This window comes from Chaetodon auriga, chromosome 18, assembly GCF_051107435.1.
Source record: "Chaetodon auriga isolate fChaAug3 chromosome 18, fChaAug3.hap1, whole genome shotgun sequence".
Classification (NCBI taxonomy): domain Eukaryota; kingdom Metazoa; phylum Chordata; class Actinopteri; order Chaetodontiformes; family Chaetodontidae; genus Chaetodon; species Chaetodon auriga.
This window is the reverse complement of record NC_135091.1, coordinates 12,788,416-12,815,654: the sequence shown is the minus strand read 5'-3', so window position 1 is coordinate 12,815,654 and position 27,239 is coordinate 12,788,416. Positions and strand designations below refer to the sequence as shown.

Here is a 27,239-nt window from a genome sequence, read left to right as displayed (position 1 = left end):
TTACTCGTCTATGGCAGCGGCGATGAACAGAAGGAGGGGAGAGGGTGATCGGGCCTCGCCAACCCTCATCCAACACGTCATGTCATCTTGTGTTAACATCATGGCTCATTTCAAGGTGAGGCTGCTTATCAATCACGCTACACTGTTAGATTTATTAATCGTAGTTGCCCACATTCATCAGCTGACAGATTGATGGTATGATCTGTGAGCCTGTGGGGGTAGAGTGATATTAGCTGCTTCCCAAAAGATCTACATTGTCTTTCACCGAATGAAAATATTTCAGTTTATGCTCAACACACCGGAATTAGCAAGAAAAAATGTGTAAATTAATAAAAGTGTGACAAATAAAGCAGGGTGATGCAACTGTTCTACAGAAAGAATGAAGATTTTAGGTCATAATAACTGTTCCCTTTGAGCCTCTCAGGTAAGCAAATATTTAATAAAAGATAATCTCCTTTTTTTAAATGTCTTCCAGCACAAAAAGATGCTTTTAGATGCAAAGAAAACCAGACAATTAGAGAGATAACGCTTAAATAAATACAGATAACTGTGATAGGATCTGTGCGTGACTGTTTTGGTTAGAGAGTCCGGCTGTAATGACTCAGACCACCATGCAGGATCGGATATGAGAGACTATTCACAGTTGGACACTTTAGCACATAGCAGTTGGTGCGATGGTAGGCTGAAATATGCATATGACTTTGTGACCATCGCTATGACCACGGGCATTATACCATATGGACGATGTGAAGGACGATGTGAAGTATGTTTTCTTGTGTTTTTGTAGCTCAGTATTCAATGAAAACACTCCACAGATTGAACTTAAATTGTCATTCACATCTCTCTTCCTCTCCCCTCACGTCCTGTCATTAAAAAACATAAAATGCACAAAACATAGTTCAGAAAAAAAGGATGAAAACATGTTGACATTGTGGTAATATATAATTTGACATATTATGTTACAGGTTGTTTTGAATTAAGGGAATTTGACTCTCATACGTCATTTGCGGCACAGCACTCTCAACAGTGTGAAACTGTGTAACACTGACCTCTGCAGGGCAACAAGAATACAGCTGTGAACGCACCACTGCACTTTCACTTCTCTGCATTTGAAATGTCAAACCTTTCCTTTTTTTTTTTAATCACACTTAAACATTTATATTCTTTATAACTTAATGAAGACCACATCAAAGTGCTTGCATTGTGATATTACACAGATTGCTACTACGGCATCTGATGCTGCGATGCATTTAATTGTGTTAATGCTGATAATGCTGTTGAGACAAGCCCCTCCTGTTGTTGTCAGCTGGAAACTCTCCAACGTGTACATATGTTTTCTTTTTTTAAAAAAGCTCCGAGCTCTCTCATTGCAAAAGCTTTTCCATCACTGTTACAAGCTATTTTGATGATGCAACAGGAAAGCTGGCCAGAGGCATATAAACATTAAGTCACTTATTACACACTATAAAATTCCCAGACTCATGGCAGACAGCACTTAGTGTGATGATGGTATTTGTACTATTGATTCATGAGAGTTAATGAGACATGATTTTTGTTTTTTTCTCATCTTATTTGCATGACAGCATGAAAAGTCAAAGTCTCCCTCTCAATTCGAAGGAGCTTTATTGACCACAACAGAAAAAAAACAGTGTCTCAGCCATCAAATACCAGCCAGTGTCGTTTAGGAAGAAAAATATTTAGTCCTTCACCAGTTTGGTGTGTGAGGGCGTTCTCAGTGTGGCATTTTAGGAATGCTGACTCACACTTCCTGTTTCCTGTCCATCCAGGAAGTGGCGGGGTTTAACCCCTGGCTGCAGCGGCCATTCCACTCTCTTATCTTCAAGATACTGTCTGGGACCCCCAGGGATGATTTAGTTAGAGGATCAAAACTGCTGTAATTTGGTCAGGGTCAGATGCTTTTAAGGGCTTCCTGTAGGCTACGGTTGTCTCTCACTTTGAGGCTGTTTTTTATGTTAGGCTTCAGGTTGCTTGCACTCATCATTGTCACAGTTTGTTTATGACCTGTGTTTGTGTGGGACATACTGTGCATGTAAAGCTTCTTTATTCTTGTTTAATTCAGACTAACGGCTCAAAAAGCCTTTAAAAGCCACTCTTTTTGTAAAGTTTTATGTTAAACACACAAAGCCCATGATGGAGTTCTGCTTCTCAGTGAACTGATTAACCCTTAATGACAAACGCTGCAATCAGTACTTGAAACAACGAAATATAAAAAGTGATCGTGGGCTCTAAAAACGTGATCTGAAATGTGACGAATGTTTTATGGCAACCGGAAAATACAAGAGCAAACCAAAGTTCTAAATAATGTAGATATTTTTATTTAAAAAACAACATATATCGAAGTAGAAATTCCTTTTAGAAAGCCGTTTTCTTTTTTATGAATGAAAACAAAGTGCAAAGTATTGTGCATGTAATCTCAGGCTGCTCGATTCTGTACCATGCAAATGTTTAATCTGGAACTTTACCTACGCCGACGTCCTCGGGTCCAAAGGCCTTTTTACACGGTGCATGTGCTGTATTTGTATTTCCATATTCCTTTGAACCACGGTGCATTAGTCTTGATTCTGTGTCCTCAGGAGCTCCAGGGCTGTCATCAGGAATGGGAGCAGTCAATAACAGTACAGTCAGTATAATAAAACATTTCCTACCTGATTTTAACATGTTTTTTCTTCGCTGTGACAGACAGAAGAAGCCATAAATAGCTTTTACATTCAGTCAGAAGGTAGGTGTCCAAAAAAAACTGTCCATTTAAAAAAAAAAAAAAAAAAAAATTGTTATTAGTTATTATAGTTGGCCCTTGATCCATTCAAGTCTCTCTTTTGGAACGTTTTGTTTTCTTCACGTTACCAACGGGAAACATTTCCTTTCTCTTTGATCAGGGCTGCATCTCATATTGTCCCTCCGTGGCGACAAAGAAGTCGTTGAGAGTGTTTTGCAGAAATTCAAAAGTCGGCCGTTCCTCAGGCTTCTGCTTCCAGCACAACATCATGACGTCATAGAGTTCCTTGGGGCAGCCGTCCGGAGGCGGCATCCTGTACGACCTGTCCAGGCTCCTGATCACCTCTGGGTTGGTCATCCCTGATCATGAAAAAGAGAATGTGAGATTTTATGGACTACATTTTGCAGTTTACTTCCCTGCAAAGTAATAATGCAACAGTTGGATTTACTTCTAAACTATATAGTAAAACAGTGAAACTTCTCATACCTGGGTAGGGTATTCTTCCGTAGGTGACTATCTCTGTGAGGAGGACCCCAAAGGACCATACATCCGATTTGATGCTGAACGTGCCGAAATTGATAGCCTCTGGAGCCGTCCATTTGATGGGAAACTTTGCACCTAGTTGGCAGAAAGAGGGTGAGAACTACTTAGTATTATTTAGACTTAGACTTTACTTTATTGATCCCAATTTGGGAAATTCTCTTGTTGCAACAGCAGCAGGTTAAACATACACATAAACATAAAATATACACAATAAACAAGAGTAAGAATGAAAATAAAAAGAGAAAAGAATGTTCTTAAAAAATATAACTAAGTACATAAACAGAGAATAATAGCAACTGTTGAAAATATAACTAAGTATAACTAAATATATAGTTATATAATATGTATTATAATATACAGTATAATACGTATAATACAAACAAGAATAACAGCCGTTCTTAAAGAGAGAGAGCCAGAGCTATAAACTATGTACCAGTTACTGGGTGGTAGCTGTAGAGAATGGGTGTGTGTGTGTGTGTATGCGTGAATGCGTATTTGTTCTTCTTAACATGGGGGGATGCGACAATGTACACCCTCAGATGATAGAGATTTGATTACTGGTAGAGATTTTCCTGTACCATCTTTTCCATTTAATGTGCAGTCTGTCTCTTTAATCTCTGGCTGTATTCGTTCTTTTCTGGCAACGCTAACAAACACTGGATTCACAAGTCTTTTGCATCAGTGTGATTGGTTTGTGAGGTATCTAATGCACTGGATTGGCCAAAACCAGAACTTTATCCATCACCATTATATCTAAAAATGGTTTCTCAATTGAATTTCATAAAATTGTACTATATCACAAAATAATATATTGCTAACATAATATAAAATGACATATGAGAGCACATCAAGCTGCCAGAATACTGGTTGAATGATGCATTCAGGGCCACAGGCACCACTGAGGACACTGAGGTCTTCAGTATTTTTTCTGGAAATGATTAAATTAAAAATGACTGATCGTGGGTGTTTTACAGACTGATGGTAGTATTTTTAGAAGCAGCATTACAGCACTTCACCTCGACCACTCTTCCATCTGGTTCACACTTGCAGCAAAGCTCTCGAACACACGTTTCAGCTGTTGCTTTCGGAGGATTACACGTCTGGCAGATATCTCTTGTTCTTTTTTAGTTTTTGTGTACTTACTGTAAGTCACTTTGAACAAAACTGACAATGAATGTAATGTATTAGAAACCTTCATGATGGTCAAAATGTAGGGGGATGGAAGGTGCATTGAGGGACCTGAACTCATATATATTTAGCATCCAGTGTGGGGAATCGCTGCTCATACTGCACCTTCTTGAGCTGTGTATTCTGACTCGATGATCCGGGCCAGGCCAAAGTCTGCTATCTTGCAGTGCAGGGTTTCACTGACCAGTATGTTGGCCGCACGCACGTCTCGGTGGATGTAGTTCTTCCTCTCGATGTACGCCATGCCTTCAGCTATCTGTCGTACAGGAAGGAAAAGAGGAATATTGGAAAGAGCTTTTAGAGGGATTTAGAGATCAAATGCAAAGACAGCAAACTAAACTGTTGATTCACAAATTTATCTTTACAGCACACTGAAGCCATAGAATAAATGGAGACTGTACACAGACTGTTTGTGTCTGCTTCCTCTAGTCATTGTGTAGTTGAGCATATGTAATTGTGCAGCCACATTATGTGTGTATATTCGTGTTTATGTCTGTCTGATATTGGCAGCAAAGTGGGTTTAACAGGATGTGCCAACTCTCAGGAAGTGAAAATGCTTTTTTTGGAGGGGCAAAAGAGTTCTGGGGGACCTCACTGTGGATGGAAAATAGCACGATTTCCTGTCCGGATGTTAATAATTGACGTAGGGCGAGGCTTTCAAGCCGTATGAACAAAAGCCCCACCACAGAAACCACACAGCTACTGCTGACAGTTTCCATGTGTATTTACACCATGACTGATATGAAAGCACATGCTATAACAGACGTTTGAAGCGTTACTGTAAAGCAGCTGGTGTGTATAAATAGACTTTGAGGTCAATGAGAAGGCTAGTGTTTTTGTTTTTGGCAAAGGATGCAAAAATCAGCCCATTAGATATTAATGTCACGTTGCTGCAGACAGAAGCAGGCGTGAAAATGTTCAAAAATAACAGAAGCGCTCGCAGGCAAAGAATAACAAGGATTTGTGTATTTGGTTAATTTTCTGAGATAAAGCTTTCATTGTTACGGCGAGGGGTGTGCGTTAGCAGCGTGATGGAAATGTCACATACAAGACAATTCTGTACGTTCACAGAGCTCAAGGTTCCCCACCTGTGCTGACATGTCTATCAGCTTATTCAGCTTGAGCTTTTTGCCTTCGTCTGTTTTCAGAAAGTCCAGAAGACATCCTGCGAACGAGAAAAGGAGAAGCACGAGTCTGTCATCGTGACAAACGGCAGATAGCATTTTCAAAGACGAATTGTTTCGTGCAAACTTCTTAAAATCAAACGGGTGACGCAGTAAAGCGCCTTGTGGCAAACTCTACCGGAAGCGACCAAATACATGGTTCTGCTGCAAGTTTCAGTGTTACCCGATACAAAGTAATAATGGTGCAATCACCGCTTTTAAGGCTTCAGATATACATGATAAGGCAAACACCTGCTCAATGCTGAACAATTCAATACAACGACCCTTGTTATTGTTGAAATGTTAGTCTTGTTAAGCCTTTCGTTCTCAGTCAAGTTTTGAGGCAGTCGTTTACGGCAGTGGTTCTCAAACTCAACGGTCAAAGGTTTTACTGCAGGTCAGATGTCGGGAACAATTGGTGACAGCAAGTAATATTTAATCAATTAATTGACGTCACATTTCCTTCGATTGGGCCAGCATGAAACCGAGGCAGAGGGTTAGGGTTAGGCCTCAGACAATTAGTCCATATTTCAGATATTCTTACAATTACATTAACACTCGTTGCTGTGTCCTAAAGAAAAAGAGATTTATTCTGCATCTAGGATTTAGGAGCTGATAGCAAATTCTCTGGTGTAACGTTAATGTCTGAACTGGCAGACACATTTTCACCCAACACAACACCCACCTTCCCCAGCCGTCTTACATCTAACAGACGAGCTCGGCAGCTCCCCGCAAGCTTCCGTTTCTGTAGAACGGGTGAACTGTTAATTACGTACTTTTTTCCAATTCAGAACCCACAGTTCAGCTACCAATGACTCTTTATCTCAACTAAAACCTCCTCTTCATGATCCCAGGAAACAAAGAAAAATACTCAGTTTGAGACTCAATACAACAATTGGCTAATGAAACCAAACCCAAGTGACGCCTCTCACATCTAATAGTCGAGCTTTGTGATTCTCTGTGACTATCTGTAGAGGATACGGACATTTCAGTCAGGATGGACCATTTCGAGCTGGATGTGACCCGCAGGCCAGGTCTGGATGTGGACCAAGGTCTGGACTCTGAGAAACCCTGGCTCATGGTGCTCCAGTCAGCTGTTTCCGACAAACCTTACTGCATAATGTAGTCCAGGATATTACCGCCTCATATAATGGATGATAAATTCACATATGTAATTTTTAATTCCTTGAATTTGATTACATTGTATTCCATAAATTTCCATTTCATTGTGGCTGCTCCATCTATGTATTTTATTCACACAAGTAAGTCTTGAGTAATTTAAACAACGGCTGACAAAAATGCAATATTAATGATTTGCCCACATTTTCAAATTTATTTGGTGTCGGAGTTGCAAAGATGAATCAATCAATCAACTGGATTAATTTCGTTAATAATTAATATGCAACTATTTTGATTGTCGATTAATAGTTTAAGTCGTTTTTCAAGCAAAAATGCCAAACATTTTATGGCTTTAGCTCCTCAACTGTGAGGATTTTTCTGCTTTAATCTATTTTACATAATTGTTAAATGATTAAGTTTGATTCTTGACTCAAATAGTGTCAATAGTGACTGCTGGTTGGGCTCAAGACATTTGAAGATGTTACTTAGGACTTTCAAAATATATGCAATGGACTTTTTTCACAATTTAAAAACACCCCCCGCACATTGGAGAGACTCTAATCATCAAAAAGCACCCTCCCCTTCCTCTTACTCATTGTCTTACCATTGATCATGAACTCTGTGACAATAAGAATGGGCTCCTTCGTGACCACAGCATGGAGGCGCACCAGTCGTTCATGCCGCAGCTGCTTCATCAGGTTGGCCTCCTGGAGGAAGGCCTCAGGCTCCATCGTTCCCTCCTTTAAGGTCTTAATAGCGACCTTCTGGCTGTTCTTATAATAACCTGCAGTAGGAATTAAAAGGAGCCGCTTCACTCACTGCACCCTGCTGTCTTGGCTTTGAAAATGCAGACAGGATTAACTGCTTCTCTCACCCATCCACACTTCTCCAAACTGCCCGGCCCCCAGTTTCTTCACCATTTTCAGGGATTCTCTGGGAATCTCCCATTCGTCATGTGCCCACGGCTGCTGGGGCGCCTTCGGCTTGCAAGGTGCATATAGTCGCTGACACAGACCGTCTGCTGTACCTGCACCCAAGTGTGATACATGTGATAACGTAAATTGTTTTTTCTGTTGACATTTTGCTAAATTTAGCAAATGAAACATCACAGCTCTGATGAGCTTGCGTTTCTTTAAATAATTCTGAAGCTCGTCTGTGTACGCTCATGTGTAGCGTTGGCAACCATTCTAGATTTGGCCTTGTTATCTCGTGGTTTAGTCACAGGAGTGGAAAGACTATCTCTCCTCTCACACAGGAAATGCACAGCACATCACAAGGGTCTAACTTCCCCCTTTAACTCAGTGCACACGTTGTCTAATTCATAGCAGTGAACCAAATTTGAATCCAAATCAACACCTGCTTGATTTATGATTGGTAAACATTTTGAGACCTAAATGCAGACCTTTGGATTGATGAAATGTGTTCATTACTCACGGTTGTAGTATTTGACAAGCTCCTGTAGGGTTGGGAATGTGTTGGAGGGGGAGATGTAGTAGCCACCTTTGTCCAGACAGCGGATCTTGTAGTGTTTTACCACATCTCCTTGCTCTAGCGCATGATCTCTGACTGACAGTGAGAAGGAACCTGAGGGGGGAAACAAATTAGCGCTGTTTCATGTAGACATTAAACAGTTTTGAATATTTCACGTTTGGCGTGACCACAAAAAGACTGATATAAGTCACCTGGACTGGTCTCACTCTCTCGGACCAGAAAGGCACCCGGTTTATTTCCAGGGGCTAAAAGCAGCCGTTCAGTCTCTTTCCTGCTCATGTCCTTGAAAAACCATCTGCAAAAGAGACGACCACAAAACAGACTTTATGCAACTGTCTGAAAGCATTACCTAACAGTCCGTGAAATGTTTTGGCAGAGTAAGTCAGATAATATGTGTGAAATTATTTCTCACTTTTCTATCTCCAGTGTATCTGCCCGCACTACATAGTTGCATGGTATGAAGCCCTCCTGTCCAGTCAGCAACGATTTCGCCACCCACCATTCTCCATTTCTGGAAACAGACAAACGCGGCTTTTCATTTCTTTTCTATTAGAAATACTGAGTCGTTTGTTTCATCGCTTCTGGATACACACTAGAGCTGCAACAATTAGTCAATTAATTGACCAGTCTGTCTAATATTTGCTGGTTCCAGCCTCTTAGATGGAAGGATTTGCTGTTTTTTTTTTGTCATTTATGATTTTAAATGTGGAGTCTTTGGGTTCTGGAGACGTCACTTTGCCCTCTGGGAAATTATGATGAGCATTTTTCCCCTTTTTTTGACTTAACAATGAATTGTGAAAATAATCGTCAGATTAATTAATAATGTTGTCAGCTGCATTTGTAATACATACTATACACTAAGGACAAGGGAGGCTACTTACTCTTGTAAAACCTTGAGTTTGTCTCCCTTTTTGAAAGATAGATCACTGTCGTTGGTCGCTTTGAAGTCGTGTTGGGCCACAAACACGATGTCGTCTAAAGAAGTAGAGCAAAGAGTTATTTCAGCCAATAACAGCAGCATTTTGTGGACTGTTTAGCTTCTTAGCCGGACATTAAAGTTAATACAGTGGAAGTATCACGCAGCTAAATTCAAAGTACTGCGTTACAAAAGCCGTTCTTCTCAGAGGATTGAAGATTCTGTCGTTTTCCGTCTGTGACATGGAAATTCTTTTGTGAATAATCTCATCTTGTCCCCAGAAGAGAACAGAGGAAATCCAACTGAGATTTCAATCACTAAATGAGGCCTCCTCTCACTGCCGCTAATGTCGACTGCATAGACACAAGTCTGTGTCTGTTATTCTGAGCAGAGAGTTTGATGCGTGTGTTGCGGCCTGTGATTACCATTATCCAAACAGGTGTTTCCACTTCGTGCCTGAAAAACAGAAAAGTAGTCGTGGTTTTTAAAGTTCAAACTATGCAGTCAGTGTTAATTAGATTAATATTTCCTTTAATTGGTCTACTCACTATGTGATTTAATGATTGTTGAGAGTTGTGCTTTCTTTTGAAGAACTTGCCATCTTTTACTTGTTTCTGGTCACTGCAAGCGCAGCCCATCCTGCATGTGTGGTGGAAATATTCTTTGGTTATACCGCATACTACTAACAAGATTTACTCAGTGTAACGGTGCAATACATGCTGCAGAATGCCGTGCAGTTCATTTCATGTTATCAAATACCACCACCCGTACTAAGTTCCTGCTAAGAGCCTCAGATAGTTGCAGCATGTTTGTTTCTGCGCTCATACCTGATAAAGCAGCTTTACTGGGGCTGTTTTCAGTCTCCGCTCCTCCCACTGCAGGGCCTGCGTAAGTTCATGCCCGGTGCTGAAAAATGAATTAAAACTGCTCAAAATTGCTAAATCATGAGCAAAGAGTCTCTTTTTCATTTCATGTCTTGGGTACAAGTACACTTACACCACTTTGCTTCTCAAAAGAGGAAGTGGAAAATGTGTTTTCATCATTGTATGGCGGCATTTGCGTGTACAGTTTAAGGTGCAGTTATATTGTCACACTGCATTACACAGAAGAGGCAGGAATGTACTCAGTATTTGCATCATCGTGGAACATGTTTTGCAAATTTCTTTTTTTTGGTGGATGGAGACGTCACTTGAACCAAACAGCCGTTAGAATAGTTGCAAGAGCCGGTTCAAGCCACATTACCGACAGTTGACATCTCAATGGATTAATGTTTATCAAGGAAGTTAAAGCTTATGGCTGTGCATGCAAATAGCTAACAGAGCGACAATGTCCTATGTAACCAAGAGCATGCTGTCATTTGTCTTGCTGTTTTTGATGTCAGCATCAAACATGTAACAGGAACATTGAAAAATATAGACTTTAATTATACCATTAAATCACATATATACTATGTTTGACTTTCTGATGACAGTCTACCCAAATATACCCAGTGATGTGTACTCAAGACTGTAGCGGTAATATTATGTGAAAGTCACATAGCTGTTGAGCAGTGACACTTCCTCTAATCATTATGTCTACTTAAGTGCAGCTTTGTGAGCTTGAGTATGCATCCCACATCAGTTTTCATGTAAAGAAAGTGATCATTCAAAGGAGGCCTAATATTCAACCTTTGTACTTTATCAATACCTTCATCGCACCTTCTCCACACACATGCACCAAGAAATGTATTTTTCTTAGTCTACATTAATTTTCATGTATAATATTGTGACAGATTGTAACCGCTCGTCTGATTAATTTTATGCTAAGACATGTTTTTTGGTCTCCAAATGGTTGCTGTGAACGCTCTGCTGTGGTTATCATTAACTATGTGACTTCACAGCGCGCCGATAGAACTCTAGTGAACTCAATTAGTGCTCAGCTGTCAACTACATTTAAATCTTTAATTCAAATTTTACTCTATTTGATATAATTGTTCATTTAGCTTCATAATATTAGAGTAGCTGCACTTCTGTTAGCAGTCTGTAGCTTGAGACAAACACACAGCAGATAAATACCTTGACCTTGTCCTCTGGCTCGTGTCTTCAAACGAACTCCAGATGCAAACTGTCTTCAGCTTCCTTATTGAGAAGCGACTGCTTGTCAGTGTGTCACTCTCACTCGCTCATTTTGTTTCTGAAAGTCTCTCTCTCTCTTTTTGCTCTCTCTCTCTCTCTCTCTCTCTCTCTCTCTCTCTCTCTCTCTCTCTCTCTGTTTGTCCCCCCCCCCCCCCCCCCCCCCCACACACACACACAGAGACACAGACACACTCCCCTGGGGGACTACACTGAGTTTACCGTAAACTCGTAGGCAGTTTGTCCATTTATTTTTGTGCAGGAACTCCGTCCCTTGCCTTTGTGGCAGTACAAAGATCACCTTGCCTGTTGATTGAACTTCAGTTAGTTCACTACGATCAAACCTTCAACCAGTTAAAAACTGAAGTAGAAGAATATGATGGATCTTCAGACTAATCACAGCCAAGAGTCAGATTTACGGTCAAATTACAAAGAAAGAGGAGTTTAATAGGGACAGCTGTATTTCAGCATTTGTCAGTGGACAGTCCATCATGTGTTTACATGTATCTGTGATCTAAAATGCAAATGTCCATGCCGTGGAAAAGGGGTTGTATACTGTAGTGTACTTGACTGTGTGGGTGATAAGCATTGAGTTAAAGGTGTGGTTGAGAGAGTGTGGTTTCCATGACATATTTCTCAGTTCCTCTGGTGGTTTAAACTACTGTTGCTCATGTCTACACTTCATCTTTGAAACTTTGTCTACTGGGACACATGTTCACAGCAAAACAGTGCACATTCCTGCCACAAGGTGGACTGGTGGACTGGTCTTAAAACCCCATAATTGAGAAATGGTATCTGCACACATGCCTCATGGGATGAGTGGGAGTGCATTTATCTGTGCAGGCCAAAGGTGGAACTGAAGACGAAAAAGTATGAAGTATAGAATCATCTTCGTGTTTTTTAGGTCAAGAAGTGACGGTTCTTATTATTTGTGCCATATCTGCATATTATTACATTTTTCTACTTAAACAGTTGTTAAAGTTCAGTTTTTTTAGATGAGCGTGGCTAATTATGCTCCCCTTACTTCCTCATCCTTCTGGAACTGCGACTGTCTATTACACACAGTTTTGATCTGATACCAAACAATACAGTGGCCAGAATCACCAAACAATACCTATTCTTTTTAATAATAAGAGCAGCTGATGTACTATCATATAGAGGGCAGAGTGAAGACTTTTGTTTTTACATTTTCATTACCACCAGATGATTTCAAAAAAGCACTTCATTTTCAGTATTCTCTGTTAATTGTTCAGTCAGATGCCTGTTTATAATAGTAAATAACAAATGTTTGTTCTGTGAGAAAGATCCATTTTTTGTTTTTGTATTGAGATGACTGACACTAGTAGCGGTACTTGTTCTCAGTATTGCACATAAGGTATTGATCCTCCCATCCTTTATGCTTTACAATCAACATATATCTCTATTTTTTATTTGTATTTCTTTATCTGTACACACGGCATCTGTTGCATATTCGTCCGTCCTAGAAGAGAGATCCCTCATCTGTTCCTCCCATTTTTTCCCCCTTTAAGAGTGTCTTGTGGGGAGTTTTTCCTCATCTGAATTGAGGGTCTAATGATGGAGGTTGTCATGTAATTGTGCAGTTTTTAAAAAAGGCCTTTGAAGCAAATTGTGCTTTGTGATACTGGACTCAATAAAAATTGCTTTCAGTACTCTCTGAGGTGGACTCTTATGAGCAAAATCAATGCACTGGTTACATTATATCTGAGGTTTACTGTATTGTGGTTTGCCTGCTTGTTGGTGTTCCCCACTGCTGACACTGGAGGGCGTAGACAGTCAGTTTTTAAACCCTGACTGCTAAAGTAGGTCCATTCCAAACCACTTTGGCAGCTTTTCCCTAAATTCATGCCTTTTCTATGAATAGATAACCCTTTCATTGACCTCATATATAGAAATGATTCAGTAGTGTTGAACTTCTGGGATTTTCCTTTCTGTAATGCTTGTATATCTGCGTCTGCTGCGGGGGTCAGTGTGCGGATGTGAATACAGATGCAAAGTCTGTCACATTGGGGAAAACGAATTGCGAGCTGATGTGCGGTCAATCTATCAAAGTATAACAATGCTTTGGGTTTTCACACCATACAGCACAGTTAACCAGGTCTTTCCTATTCTCACCACACAATGCGCTGAAAAGGGAATTCACCCCTCTTCTCCAGCGATGGAAACAAGAAACACAAAACAATGTGTCCTTGAGTTATCTAGTGCAATTATGACCCTTTTGTTTCTGGTTTGCATGCTAAATTGCTATGAGGTGTTATTAAGAATGAATCAAAGAACCGCGCAAGGAAGATATCATTCAGAGTATGTTGTAACCTATAAGTGCAGGGAACAATAAATCTTACAGCACCGGAAGTGTTTGTTTCCTATGGGGGGCTTTATACAACACGCAACGTGGGGATATTACTCTCTGGGCAACACTTCACAGGTTTTTGTTTGGACCACCTGTGCTGTGTGTGGGGACTGTGCTGTGCTGTAGTTCTCTGAAGGAACAACCTCGCTTCACTGTGCACACATACACACAAATCCACACACACAGGCTGCAGGTGCACGGTGAGTGTTATTGAGTGCGTCCTGGTTACTAACTGCTGTTTCTCTTTATACTCCCTTCTTCTGGTTTTCCATCAGCCCTTGTTTTCTTCCCAGGGCCGTGGCGGATGCTTGTGCACAGCTCTGTTGGGGTCCCCAGACATTGCATCCTGCCTGCAGAAGGGTCATAAGTGGCCCCACAGGATAACCTGAACAACGGTGGGAAAGACCGGGAGCGTGGGTCTCCTTTACCAGCACAGTCCCGGCCACCTCTATGCCAAAAGCATACATGCTGCCGGTGAATGCTTTCAATTCCCATTCTCAATGTGAGTGTGCACTGCATGTGACTGAAACGTCTGCATGTGCTTATACGCCTGCTTTAGATTTCTCTGTGTGTGTGCGCAGCCTAACAGAGCATTCATTACATAAAAGAAATATTATAACTTATACTAGAAGCTGCACTGTAAGTGCTCCGTTGGAAGGTTTGATTTATTCAGACCCTCACGTATCAACACACAGACACGCTCTTTCCTCAATTTTGATCCCCCTCTACATCACATGAGGCCCCTCTTTGACTTCCTGTCTGTGTGGGAACCGTTTCTGTCCTCTGTCACACATGGAGCGAGAGAAGGTCTCGCTCCTGCATTTGCCTTAAAAAGACAAAGTGATTGTCAATAAACAAGGAACAATTGAACTCCCCCATGGATTCAACAGCCACTTCTGCTGTTCCTCTGACATGTTCATGAGTTTCAGGTGGACTTCACTTTCCCCCCATTGGACAGCAGACATCAAACACACTGGTGAAACTGTGTTGTAGCTTTATTTGTGGCATATTAGTGCATGTATTGTAAGATTGCAGCCTTCAAACTGATTTAACTTGCTTAATTTTCAGGCTATTTATTTATTCTTTTATATGTTTTTTTATGTGTGATTCATAACTTTCATACATTTTAATATGTAAAGCAAAATGACCCATTACTATAACTACTAAAAGCTGCATTTTCCCCCATCAAAGGACACCTGTCACACTGTTTAAAAGACTGTAGTTGGGTCTGCAGTACTGTGGCTGGGAGCAGGTCTAGGCAGCTGTTCGAGAGGCAAGTTGTTCTGAGGTAAACATGGTTTCGGGAAAGCCCCTTATGATTGCGCTCCGGATGACGTTCCTCACTCTTCCAGTGTTTACTGTGGAAATAGCTCAGTGCCAGCGAGCAGGTGCTTCCTCAGAAACTCAGTGCTTTTCCAGAGGATCTGAAGATTGAATTCATCTCAATCAAACATTAGTGCAGCATTATTATGAGAGAGGTCACGATAAATGTTGATTAGAAGAACAGTATCACTGCGTTTCACATAGACACCGAAGGGAATTTTTCACCGTATACTTTTAAAACAGGTTTTGATCAGCAGTAGTTTTATTAAGTCCTGTTTGACATCTCATCCTTGAGGGGAAATTTTACAGCACACTCATAGCAGACTCGCATGGATGTGGTCAGGTGACATGTGAAACTATATTTTTGACTTTTGGACTTATTTAACTTACAAAACATCTCATAAAAGAGGAACCTTTGGGTGAAAACAATAATTCAGGAGACACTTTATAAAAGCCTGCACACGGCCATTGCTCCAACCACACAGGTGTTTTCACTGAAGTTGCCTGATACGCCTGTTTCTGAGGACTGCTCAGACACGTGCTGTTGAGTGACATTTCTCGCACTCTCCAGCTAGTTTTGTTGTAATAGGGCAGGACAACATACACCTTTCTCACTCTCATTAGTATGGTGTAATTTGGTGATATCGCACATTTCCCAACACAGCTCCATTCACTGTCAACCTGAGCAGAGGTCTAATTAACCAAAGTAGTTAACTGAAAACACCTGTGTGGATGTGCACACCTTTAAATGCAAACCTACCTGTTATTTTTAAAACAAATTAAAGGTATGTTTGTTTGTTTTTTTAGCCACAAGGGGGCAGAAGAAATCCAAAAAAGCACCCTTGATAGTTATTAGTTGGTAAAGTCCTTTAAGTTAACACATTAGCATGTAGCAACATTATCATCCCATTGGAGTTTCTAATCTGGATCAGTCAAATCCAACAGTCACTTTCTCTTTAGCTCTACAGAAAAATGTCTTGGTATTACAGTTCCTGGATGGTGTAAACACCTCCCTGCTGCTGCTTGTTTTGCATGCAGGCTGCAGACGCAGTAAAAGGAGTTTAAAGGTGGCATACAATGTTCTTGTCTCAATAAGAGAGCTCGAGAAGAGTGGCCTGGCCCACTGTAGTGTTATGCAGTCAATCAGAGTGACACCAATTATGTATGTCACATGATCACAAGAGACTGCAAATGGAAAGTGTGAGAGAGGCACATCCATCAGCTCTGTTTAATGGCGCTCACAGTCGAAGGAGACTGAATGAAGTCTCAACAGACAGACTCACGCACTCACTCACCACGCCTCTCCACAGAAGTTGACTTACTTATGTGATATCTATTATGTTTTCAATTATCCGGAACGATACAGAGACTCAAGTGACCTGTATTGATGTTTATGCCAACAGCTGTGCATGTGATGTTATTGTAGCACGCCACAAACAGAACCCACAGTTACCACCCACCTAAGTTCTTCACTGATTTTCAATAGTAGTGGTGTTCAATATCACTTCAGTGGCAGATGTTCGCCATTTGTATTTTATGGAATTTTGGACATAATTTCATTTTGTTTAGAAATATTTGTGATTGTGGTGAATTGTAGGTAAAGACAATTTCATATCATGGAACATGTGCTGTGAAGTAAGCATTGCCTGATTTCTTTGGTCGCCTTCAGTAGCATCCTTCAACATCATACTGAAAGACTGACATTTATATTATACTCACCTAAGTGACTCTCTGTACATACATTTTTTATGTTTCAATAGGTGATTTGTGAAATTATAAAATTCACTTATTGCAAACCTTAATTCAAAGAGGTCTTAAGTCTAAGCTTATAATGTGAAATATCACAGTTCTGAATATGAATTGCATGTCTTACAACAGAATAACAAAAATCACTTTAAAGTATATTTAATTTCAGAAACAACAAGTACAGTACATTCAGCAAAGGTCGTAACCTCTGTACCACAGAGAATACTGTATGTTCTTACAGATAAACACTGTTGAATGGTCTAAAACACAGAACAATAGCAGAGTCTGTCACGATACATTAAAACCCTGCCTTGACTTTTGCTACCTCGCAGAGATGTTCATCTGCTATAGAATTGATGTGTTAATCATCATCCAGTTCTGCTCTCTCTTTAGATCAGGACTAAAACACTGCCATGAACAGGACTGGATCTGCACAATTTGAACATTCAAAATGAATATTATCAGCATTTTCTGGCTTTCCAGAAAAATACAATATCAACTAGAAAAATATATTGTTATTAGTATTATTTGAATTTTTAATTGGAACAAAAAGTCTTCAAAGAATTCCTTTGATTAGATAAAATAATATATCTGCAGACTTAATCCTGGAAAAAAGAAAAAAAAAACATTGTGCGGCAAGAATGGGTAAATATCCCAAAGTAACTGGAAGACAAACTACAGTACATGTGCATGTACGACATTTTTCATTAATGTTCTGTCTGAGGCTCAGTATGTAAACCACCTACATACAGTATATACATTCAAGTTTTTAAGACTCCTTCATCATACAGCTGTATGAGCAGTAGTTGTTGTGCAGGTGTGCAGTCTCAACATTAGAAATGCTGGAACAAAGTGCTTGTATTTCTTTAGTGCTTGCTTAACAAGGACATACATTTGACTTAGCAATGACAATAATCTAGGATCCATCCTTTTTTGTTTCTTCACTTCACAGCTCCTGTTAGGTCCCTCTGGCAGACCTGACTTTGTTACTTAAAATGACAAGAATGACCTCAGACTGCTCATTGCTTGTAGCATCAATGCTATTAGCTGTCTGTCATTTTCAGCAGTGGACTCCTCATCTTACTCCTGCATGTCTATCAGTTCCCCCGGAGCCTTTCCAGAGTTGCAATCAACTTAGGATGAAACCTTTTTCAAGGACTCAGAATCAAGGCTCGTGTCTTCTTCTTTGCTGTTTATTTCAGTCTCAGAATCCTCGACGTCAGCGTAAGTGCCATCCTCCGATTCTGCACTGCACGCTTTGATCAAAGTATCGAGAGGGATTCGTTTTGTTTCCTGAGGTGCTGCCTTTTTGTTGTCTGTCTCGCTCGGAACAACGCGTTGCTCTCCGTCGTCTGTTTCCTCCTCTGGTTCGTCTGAATCTTCCTCGGCCTCATCTTCACCATCAGCTGAATCTCCCTGGTTTCCGTTCCGGTCTATCTCAGCTTCCTCCTCCTCTTTTTTGGAGGCTTCCTCTTCATCGTTATCATGGCTTCCATTTTGGATGTTAATACATTCACACTGTGTTACAGTTGTTCCTGTCTGTTCATCATTATCTTCATCTGGATCTTCCACTGGTGTGTTTTCTCTGTTTTCTTCCTCATCCTCATCTGGCTTCAGTTCCTCCACCTCGTCAGGGCCTTCTGTTTCATCATTTGTCTCAGTTAAAGCATCTTCTCTGTGATCTTCAGTCATGCCACTCTCTTCGCATGTTTGCTCGGCTTTGTCTGTCTCCGCGACCTCTTCATCTTCTCCGTCTGTAAGTTGCTGTCTGTTATCTTCCGCGGATTCATCTTCTGTGTTATCGATAGAATCTTCCTTTTCAGTAACCTCGTTTCCTGTCATTTCAGGCTCTCCAGATTCTTCTTCTTCTTCTGCTGCTTCAGGTTCTTCAGTCTCATCTCCTGTTGTTGCAGCCTCTGTGCAATCTTCACCTGTTGCATTTTCAGCCGCGTCTGATTCCTCTCCAGTTCTTTCACCTTCTACTGGTTCCTCATTGTGAGATGTATTGTCTTCCTCACCTTTTTCTACCAAATCTTCAGTGGCGCTGCTTTCTGCAATCTTTTCAGATGATTCTGTCTCGTGAGGCTCTTCAGTTGATTCCTCTTGATCATGCTCTGCCTCACTTGAGGTCTCATTTTCTTCCACCGCCACTTTATCGTCTTCTGCACTTTCATCTGCAGTCTCGTTCTCAGGCTTGGTTTCTGAAAGCTCCTCTCCTGATTCGTCATCACTTGCAGCTTTTACAGATTCATTTTCATCTGCGGCTGATTCGTTGCTCTCTTCCTCTGGTTCATTTTCAGTCACAGCTTTGGAGCTATCTTCTCTTGCAGATTCAGACACAAGCTCTCCATCTGTGGTTTCTTCCATCTCCTCTTCTTCTGATTCATTATCAGCAGCGCTGAATTCTTCTTCACCTGAATTTTCTTTTTCTGTGGCTGAGACTACCTCAACAGTCTCTTCCTTGTCATCCTCACATGTGGTAACAGCCTCTTTTTCCATTGCAACTTCATCTTCAGTTGCTGCTTCGGATGGCTCTTTTGACAGTTTGTCAACTGCGGCTGTTTTATCATTCTCCTCTGTAGTTTCATCATCATTTGTGGTGGCATCCATGCCTTCGACAGAATCATCTTCACTGCTACCAGCAGTTTCCTCCACATCTTTCACAACCTCCTCCTCATCAGATTCATGTTCAGTTGTGTCTGCCACATGTTCTGCTGCATTTTCCTCTTCAGCTGCACTGGTTTCATCAGCTTCTTCCTTCATTTCATCTTCACTTGTGACAGCAATCTCCTTGCCTTCTGCATCCTCATCTTCAGTTGTTGCTTTTTCAGCCATTTCTTTCTCATCTGATTCAGACTCATCTCCGCTGGTGGCTTCCACAGCCGCGTCATTGTCAGATTCATGTTCAGTTGTGTCTGCTGCATTTTCCTCTTCAGCTGCACTGGTTTCACCAGCTTCTTCCTTCATTTCATCTTCACTTGTGGCAGCAGTCTCCTTGCCTTCAGCATCCTCATCTTCAGTTGTTGCTTTTTCAGCCATTTCCTTCTCATCTGATTCAGACTCATCTGCACTGGTGGTTTCCACAGCAGCGTCTTTGTCTGATTCATGCCCTGTTGTGGCTCCAACACCAGCCTCCTCTGCTGCATCTTCAGCTTCATCTTCACTTGTGATAGCTGTATTTTTTTCCATAGCACTTTCATCTTCAGCTGTTGTTGCTTCATCATTGTCTGCAGTTTCCTCTTCATCATTCATGGCAGCAGTCTGTTCTCCATCTTCAACCACTGCTGCTTCCACAGCTTCATCCTTGTCAGATTCATCTTCAGTTGTGCCTGCCACATCAGACTCTCCTACAGTACTTTCATCTTCAACTTTGGTGGCTTCTGCAGGCTCTTCTTTCGATTCGTCCTCACTTATGACATCCATCTCTTTTTCTGTAGCAGTCTCATCTTCGGTTGTTCCTGCTTCAGCTGGTTCTTTTGACAGTTCATCGCCTGTGGCATCATTTTCCTCTGCAGTCTCATCTTCATTTGCAGTGGCATCTTCTGCTGAATCCTCATCACTGGTGGCAGCAGTCTCTTCTCCATCATCAGCCATCCCTGCTTCCATGGCTCCTTCTTTGTCAGAATCATTTTCAGTTGTGGCTGCCACATCAGTCTCTTTCTTTAATTCATCCTCACTTGTGATCTCTTTTTCTGCAGCTATCTCATCTTCAGTTTCAGCTGGTTCTTTTGATGATTCATCAGCTGTAGCTGTGTCATTGTTGTCATCTGCAGACTCATCTGCACTGGTGTTCTTTGTCATTTCTTCCAAATCCTCATCTTTGTCAGATTCATGTTCACTTGTGGCTACCATAGTGGTCTCTTCTGCATTTTCATCTTCAGCTGTGGTGGCGTCAGCAGTATCTTCCTTAAATTCATCCTCGCTTGTAACAGCAAGCTCCTTCTCAACAACAGGCTCATCTTCAGTGTTTGCTTCTTCAGCTGGTTCCTTTGACAGTCCATCACCAGAGGCATCACTCTCTTTTGCAGTATCATCTTCATTTGTGGTGTGATCAAAACTCTCTGCAGAGTCATCATCACTGGTGGCAGCAGTTTCTTCCACATCTTCAACTGCCCCTGCATCCACAGCCTCCTCTCGGTCAGACTCATGTTCAGATTCATGTTCAGATTCCTGTTCAGTTGTGTCTGCCACATTTTCTTCTGCATTTTCATCTTCAGCTGCGGAGGACTCAGCAGCCTCGTCTTTCGTTTCATCTTCACTGACGACAGCAGACTCTTTCTCTTCAACCATCTCATCTTCAGTGTCTGCCTTTCCAGTCGTTTCCATTGACGATCCATCAGCGGTGGCTGTGTCATCGTTCTCATCTGCAGACTCACCTGCAGTGGTGGCCACGATCTCCTCTTCTACACCTCCCTCATTCTCAGATTCATTTTCAGTTGTGGCTGCCATAGCAGGCTCTCCTGCAATTTCATCTTCAGCACTCTCTTCCTTTGATTCATCTTCACTTGTGACAGCAATCTCACCTTCAGTTGTCGCTTCTTCAGCTGGTTCCTTAGATGATTCATCTGCCGTGGTTGTGTCATCATTCTCATCTGCAGAATCACCTGCACTTGTGGAAGCAAGCTCTTCTTTTCCATCAGTCGTCCCTTCTTCCACAGCCACCTCTTTTTCAGATTCATGTTTACTTAAGGATGCCACGTCAGCGTCTTCTGCTGCATTTTCACTCTCAGCTGCAATGGCTTCAGCAGTCTCTTCTGTCAGTTTGTCTTCAGTGGTGGCAGGAATCTCTTCTTCTTCTTCTTCTTCTTCTTCTTCTTCTTCTTCTTCTTCTTCTTCTTCTTCTTCTTCATCAATTGTCCCTGCATCCACAGCATCATCTTTGTCTGATTCATGCTCACTTAAGGCGGCCACAGCTGTCTCTTCTGCTGCAATTTCATCTTCAGCAGTTTCATCCTTTGATTCATCTTCCACATCCATCTCATCTTCAGTTGTTGCTTGTTCAGTAGGTTCTTTTGATGATTCATCAGCTGTGGCTATGTCCTTGTTCTCATGTGCAGACTCGTCTGCACTGGTAGCTGCAATCTCCTCGTCGTCATTGACTGGCTCTTCTTCCACAGCCTCTTCTTTGTCAGATTCATGCTCACTCGTGGCTGCCATAGCGGTCTCCGCTGCTGCAATCTCATCTTCAGCTGTGGTGGCTTCAGCTGCCTCCTCAAGTTCATCTTTACTTGTGACAGCAGTCTCTTCGTCTACAGCAATCTCATCTTCAGCTGTCGTTAACTCAGTTGGTTCCTTTGATAATTCATTCTCATCAACAGAATTATCTGCTCCGGTGGCAAGAATCTCCTCTTCATTATCCACCAGCTCTGCTTCCACAGCCTCATCTTCTTCTTTATCAGGTTGAGTTGTGGCTGCCACATTGAACTCCTCAGAATCATCTTCACTAATGGCAGCAGACTCCTCTCTCTCTTCAACTGCCCTCAATTCCACAGCTTCTTCTTTGTCAGATTGGTCTTCAGTTGATGTAACCACAGCAGTCTCTCCTGCTACATTTTCATCCTCAGCTGCGGTAGATTCAGCAGCCTCTAATATATTTATAGTTGCGTCTGCTTTCTCTGTCTCTACCATAGATTCATCTTCATCATCTTCTGCTCTTTCATCTTCTGTTTTGCTCACTGCAGATTCTTCAGCAGTAGTCTGTTCAGTCAATTCTTTGATGGTGTCTGCTTCTTCTGCTTCATTGTTTTCAGATCCATCTTCTTGACCTGCATCTTGACACACATCTTTTGCTTCTTTTTCAACTGCTGCTACTGCAAAGGCATTCTCAGTTTCACAGTGTTCTTCATCCCCTTCCACTTCTTTTACAGCGTCAATGATAACCTTTTCTACAAGTGTTTCTGCTACGTCTGTTTCAGCATCATGATGTGATGCACAGGTGATTACCTGTGTTTCGCCAGGTTCACAGGTCTTCATCATCAGAATCCTCTTTAGGTCAAAGTCCATGGCAACAGGTGCAATATTCAGAACCTCTGCAGGAAGTGGTGCCCTAGATGTCATTTTTTTCTTAATGCATGTTTCACATGGACAGTATTCATCATCGTTTTCACTACGCTGGTCACTGTAAGAAGTGCTTGTAGCTGAATCATCATCTTTCTGTAATGGGGGATCAATTGATTGTTTGAGTATCATCTTCAGCCTCCGTCTCCTCTCTTCTGTTTGTGTTGTTGAAGTACGGGACATCGGTTGTTTAGGGGGTCTTGGTAGGCCGGCTCGACTTTGAATTTTCCTCCGTTCTCTGTCTATACTTGCTTGGATTCTTTTCTGGACCTCGGTTTTAAGTTCACTTATCATCATGTCAAGTTGCTCATTATCATCCAAGTTCCATCGGACTTTGAACTCTCTCATTGCATCAATATAATGTGTCATGAACTGCTTTTCTATTTTAGTTAATAGGGTTAAGACCCAAACAGGATCAGGATCTTGAGAAATCCTTTTGGCTAACTGCGCTCTTTGAATGTGGGGAGGACTCTCAGAGCTGGTGTCCTCATGACATTCTGTTTCAGCCTCCTCTGGAAGTTTTTGCCCAGTGCTGTCATTTCCTGAGCTCTTGTTTGAGGAGGGTGGTGTTTCAGGTAGTTCTCTTGGACTGTCATTGCTTCGAAGTGTGTCATCTGTTGCTGGATCATCTTCCTTTTGGTTTTCTTCATATATTCTTTCTACTTCTGTCTCACATGTCCATTGAGCATCTGCTTCCGCTTCAACTTCACAGACTTCTTGTACTTTCCCCAACACATCTGCACCGGTGTGTGGTTGAGATGCGTAACCATTCACACCATCACTACTCTTCCCTGAGCCCGTGGAGCCACTGTTGACATCCACACCAGAAGATGATGTATGATTGAATTCGTCATCCACAAAATGGTCATTGTCCCTCTTTGATGCATGTTTACTCTCCGGAGGAACACAAAGCCAAAGAGACTGAAGAATATTCATTAGCTCTTGGTATCTTTCATCCTTTTCATTTGCATTTTTAGGATTGTTGTCTATTAACTGCAGTTTCACCAGGCAATCCAGAAGACCTCTAGCTGAAGTGCTTAGTTTACGTCCATACACTGGAGAAATTTCTGGTAAACTATTACATCTGTCAAGCTTTGGATTTAAAAGTACTTTCATCACCTGTATGGAAGAGTTAAAGATTTTTGAGGCATCATCTCTCTGAGCATGGCTATTCTCTGCATTTGGTGCCTCTGTACTCGCTTGGCAATCCTTATCAGGGACACTGTTCATCTCAACTCCTTCTTTTATGTCCTTTGCATTCTCAGCTACAGCGTCATTGTTTTCATTATCCTCCATTCTTTTAACTTCCCCTGTTATATGGCCAGGTTTTTGTTCCTCACAGTCATCATTAAATTCCTCCATGTCATACATATCTCCATCTGCTGGTATTGTTTTCAGCCATTCATTCACAACCTCAGTAGGGGATGCATTGGGTAGGCTAGATGGGACCAGCTTAAAGTCATCAGCATTTGTGTTCTTTTGTTTGCGTTTGCTGCTTGTGTCACTTTTGTTGTCAGCAACACTCCTACCAATGTCTGTTGCTTCCAAAGGACCATTCGTTATCCCTTTAGACGCACTGGATTTTGAGTCTCCGGTGGCTAGAGTTTGGGACATATCACTTTCAGACTTTGGTTTGGCAATAACTTCTACTTTTGGACTTTTTGTGCCTTGCCTACTTGACTTGCTTGACTTCGAGTAGCAACTCCTTGTATCAACTGTATCTTGTTTCTCTTTGTCACACAAATTAGATGTGGGTTTACTCTCATCATCAGGATTCACAGCATCCCCTGCATTTATCGAAGAAACACTGGTCTGCTCCTCAGCATGAACATCAAAGGCTGTGGACATCTTCAACTCCCCTTTATTTTCCACATATTCATCCGTTAAAATATCAGCTGCTTTGGATTTTCGAGATTTCACAGACAGATTTGATTTGACGGATAAAGAACTTTGTGGCCGCCCTTCACTTTTCTTTTCTTTAGACGCAGATGTTGTTGACTTCTTTGAATGGACTGAAGTCTTAGACCTTGATGACATGGCAGTAGGTGCTCTGTCTTCACTTTCCTCTACTGTCACAGCAGGGACTTCAGATCTGCCTAACATTTCAGATTGACTGGATTTTGCTGACAGTGTTCTCTCCTCCTTTTCATGCGTGTTTTTATCAACAGGAACATCAGAAACTTTTGATTTGTTTGATCTTACTGATGTATTTGATTTGGCTGACATGACACTTGAAGTTCTCTCAGATTTCTCATCAGCATCTCTGTCATAAGGAGTGTCTGGACTTTCTGCATGAATTTCACTGCTTGCTTTTGCTTCAGTTTCTTCACCATGTTCAGTCCTTTCACTACAGGTAATTTCAGATACGTTGGATTTCATGGTTCTCGCAGAAACATTTGACCTCACTGACAAAACACTTGGTGTCCTCTCTGTTTGAGCTACCTCTTCATTAGGTATTTCAGCTGTCTGTTCAGAAACATTTGATTTCCTTGACCTCAGAGACAGATCCGACTTTAATGATTTAACTGATATGGTACTTGGCGGTCTCTCGTCAGTTTCCACACAATCAGCTGCATTTTCTTCACTTGAAATTTCAATGTTTTTTCCGGTGGACTTTGACTTATTTGACATGCCACTTTGTGCTCTGTTTTCAGTTTCATTTCCACCATCTTCTTCGCTGTTTGTATTTTGAGGATTTTGAGAAGCTTTGGATTTTGTAGATACTGATGTTACATTCGACCTCACTGATTTGGCAGACATTGAGCTCATTGCTCTTGCCTCAGTGTCTGCGTCAGTGTTGTCATCAGTAATGTTGGCACCATCTTCAGCAGGAGCCCCAGAAGTTTCTGATTTCTTTGATACAGCTGAAGAATTTGACTTTCTTGAGTTTGCTGATTTGATGGAGATATTACTTGGTGCTCGCTCCAGAGTCTCCTCATGATTTTCTTCCCTTGTTGTATTGGAGGCTTTTGACTTACTAGACTTTGCAGAAATATTTGACCGTGTTGATCTGGCAGATTTAACTGACAAAGTGCTTGGTGGTCTTTGCACAGCTTCCTCATAGTTTGCTAAATTTTCTTCAGATGGAACTTCACATGGTGTTGCACCTCTTGATGAAACAGAAATAGTTGATTTGGCTGACATATTGCTTGGTGATCTCTCCACTGTTTTTGCTTCGGAATTTTCCTCATCAGGATTGCCAGCAGAAGCCTTGGCAGATAAACCTGAAGCATGTGACTTTGCTGATTTAGCTGACAAGGTGCTAGGTGCTCTCTCTGTCGTTTTCTCATATTCAGCCACGTCATCTTCAGTAACGCCAGAGACTTGTGACTTCATAGACCTTTCAGAAACATGAGATTCAACAGATTTGCCTGACATGCAGCTTGTTGCTCTTTCTTCTATTTGCTCTTGGTCATTTTCTCCATTGGGGCTCTCTTCACAACATTTGGACTTTTTCGATCTAGAAGAAATATTTGACTTGACCGAGTGAACAGACATTGAGCTCACTCTGCCTTCGGTCTCTGCATCAGCAATTTCAGTACTGTGTCCGGAGGGGATGTCAGAAACATTCGATTTCTTAGATATTTGAGAAATATTTGACTTTGATGATTTTGCTGATTTGACTGACATATTGCTTGAAGCTCTTCCCACATGATCTGCATTTTCTTCAGGAGCTAACACTTTTGACATGTTTGATTTGGCAGAAGTAGTTGACTTTGTAGACATTGCACTCTCTACTCTGTCTTGAGTTTCTTCCTCATCATTTCTGACTTCAGGGGTATTAGTATCAGGAGGAACTTTAGAAGCATTTGACTTCAAAGATACTGTAGAAGCATGTGATTTAGGTCTGGCACCGCCTTCTTCAACTGGAATATTAGCTGAACACTTTGAGATACTCGACCTTGCAGAAACATTTGACTTAACTGAATGGATTGACATTGAACTTACTGATCTGCTTTCATTGTGCTCCTCTTCATTTGCCTCCTCAGATGAATCAGCAATGTGCTCAGTAGGGATTTCAGAGGCTTTTGATTTCTTAGATACAGCTGAAATATTTGACTTTGCTGATTTTCCTGACCTGGCCGACATATTGCTTGGAGCTCTGTCTACATGTTCCTCATGATCAGATAGATTTTCTTCACAAGGACCATCGAGTCCTTTTGACTTTGTAGATTTGGCAGAAATACTTGACTTTGTAGTTTTGGCTGACACGGCACTCTGCGCTCTCTCTTGGGTTTCATCTTCACCATCTCCTTCATCAGGTATGCCAATAGTTTTGCCAGAACAAGCTTGAGAAGCAATTGAAATGATAGATTTTGTAGAAGCACGGGACTTGGCTGATTTAGCCGACAAAGCACTCGGTGCTCTATCTGCAGACTTTATAGATATTTCAGACACATGTGAATGGACTGATTTAGCTGACATGCAGCTTGGTGGTCTGTCTTCAGTTTGCTCTTTGTCAGTTCCTTCATCAGGG

The 27,239-nt window shown here is 41.4% G+C and overlaps 2 protein-coding genes across 2 annotated transcripts; both read right to left on the bottom strand.

Moving 5' to 3' along the window:
• Window positions 1-2,396: 2,396 nt before the first annotated feature.
• blk (BLK proto-oncogene, Src family tyrosine kinase) lies at window positions 2,397-11,289 on the bottom strand. The gene is made up of 14 exons (XM_076756028.1): window positions 11,212-11,289; window positions 9,985-10,063; window positions 9,706-9,796; window positions 9,583-9,613; window positions 9,123-9,216; window positions 8,654-8,752; window positions 8,433-8,536; window positions 8,185-8,334; window positions 7,625-7,777; window positions 7,355-7,534; window positions 5,557-5,633; window positions 4,574-4,724; window positions 3,224-3,355; window positions 2,397-3,096 (listed from the first exon to the last, which is right to left on the bottom strand). Exons 3-14 carry the CDS (start codon window positions 9,793-9,795, stop codon window positions 2,894-2,896), a joined length of 1,464 nt encoding a protein of 487 aa, XP_076612143.1. The 5' UTR covers window position 9,796; window positions 9,985-10,063; window positions 11,212-11,289; the 3' UTR covers window positions 2,397-2,893.
• Window positions 11,290-16,848: 5,559 nt separating this feature from the next.
• On the bottom strand, window positions 16,849-24,380 carry LOC143336524 (uncharacterized). The gene is made up of 2 exons (XM_076756750.1): window positions 17,840-24,380; window positions 16,849-17,799 (listed from the first exon to the last, which is right to left on the bottom strand). The coding sequence occupies exon 1, from the start codon at window positions 24,374-24,376 to the stop codon at window positions 17,840-17,842; it is 6,537 nt and encodes a 2,178-aa protein (XP_076612865.1). The 5' UTR covers window positions 24,377-24,380; the 3' UTR covers window positions 16,849-17,799.
• Between the last annotated feature and the right edge of the window lie 2,859 nt (window positions 24,381-27,239).

Bases quoted from the DNA above. Each gene is read 5' to 3' on its own strand.
- LOC143336524 (XM_076756750.1), bottom strand. From the start codon at position 24,376: ATGTCCCAAACTCTAGCCACCGGAGACTCAAAATCCAGTGCGTCTAAA.
- blk (XM_076756028.1), bottom strand. From the start codon at position 9,795: ATGGGCTGCGCTTGCAGTGACCAGAAACAAGTAAAAGATGGCAAGTTC. The intron at 7,778-8,184 runs GTGAGTAATGAA...ACTTGGGTGCAG, and splicing joins GCTTGTCAAATACTACAACC to GTACAGCAGACGGTCTGTGT. The intron at 3,097-3,223 runs GTATGAGAAGTT...TTTCATGATCAG, and splicing joins CGGAAGAATACCCTACCCAG to GGATGACCAACCCAGAGGTG.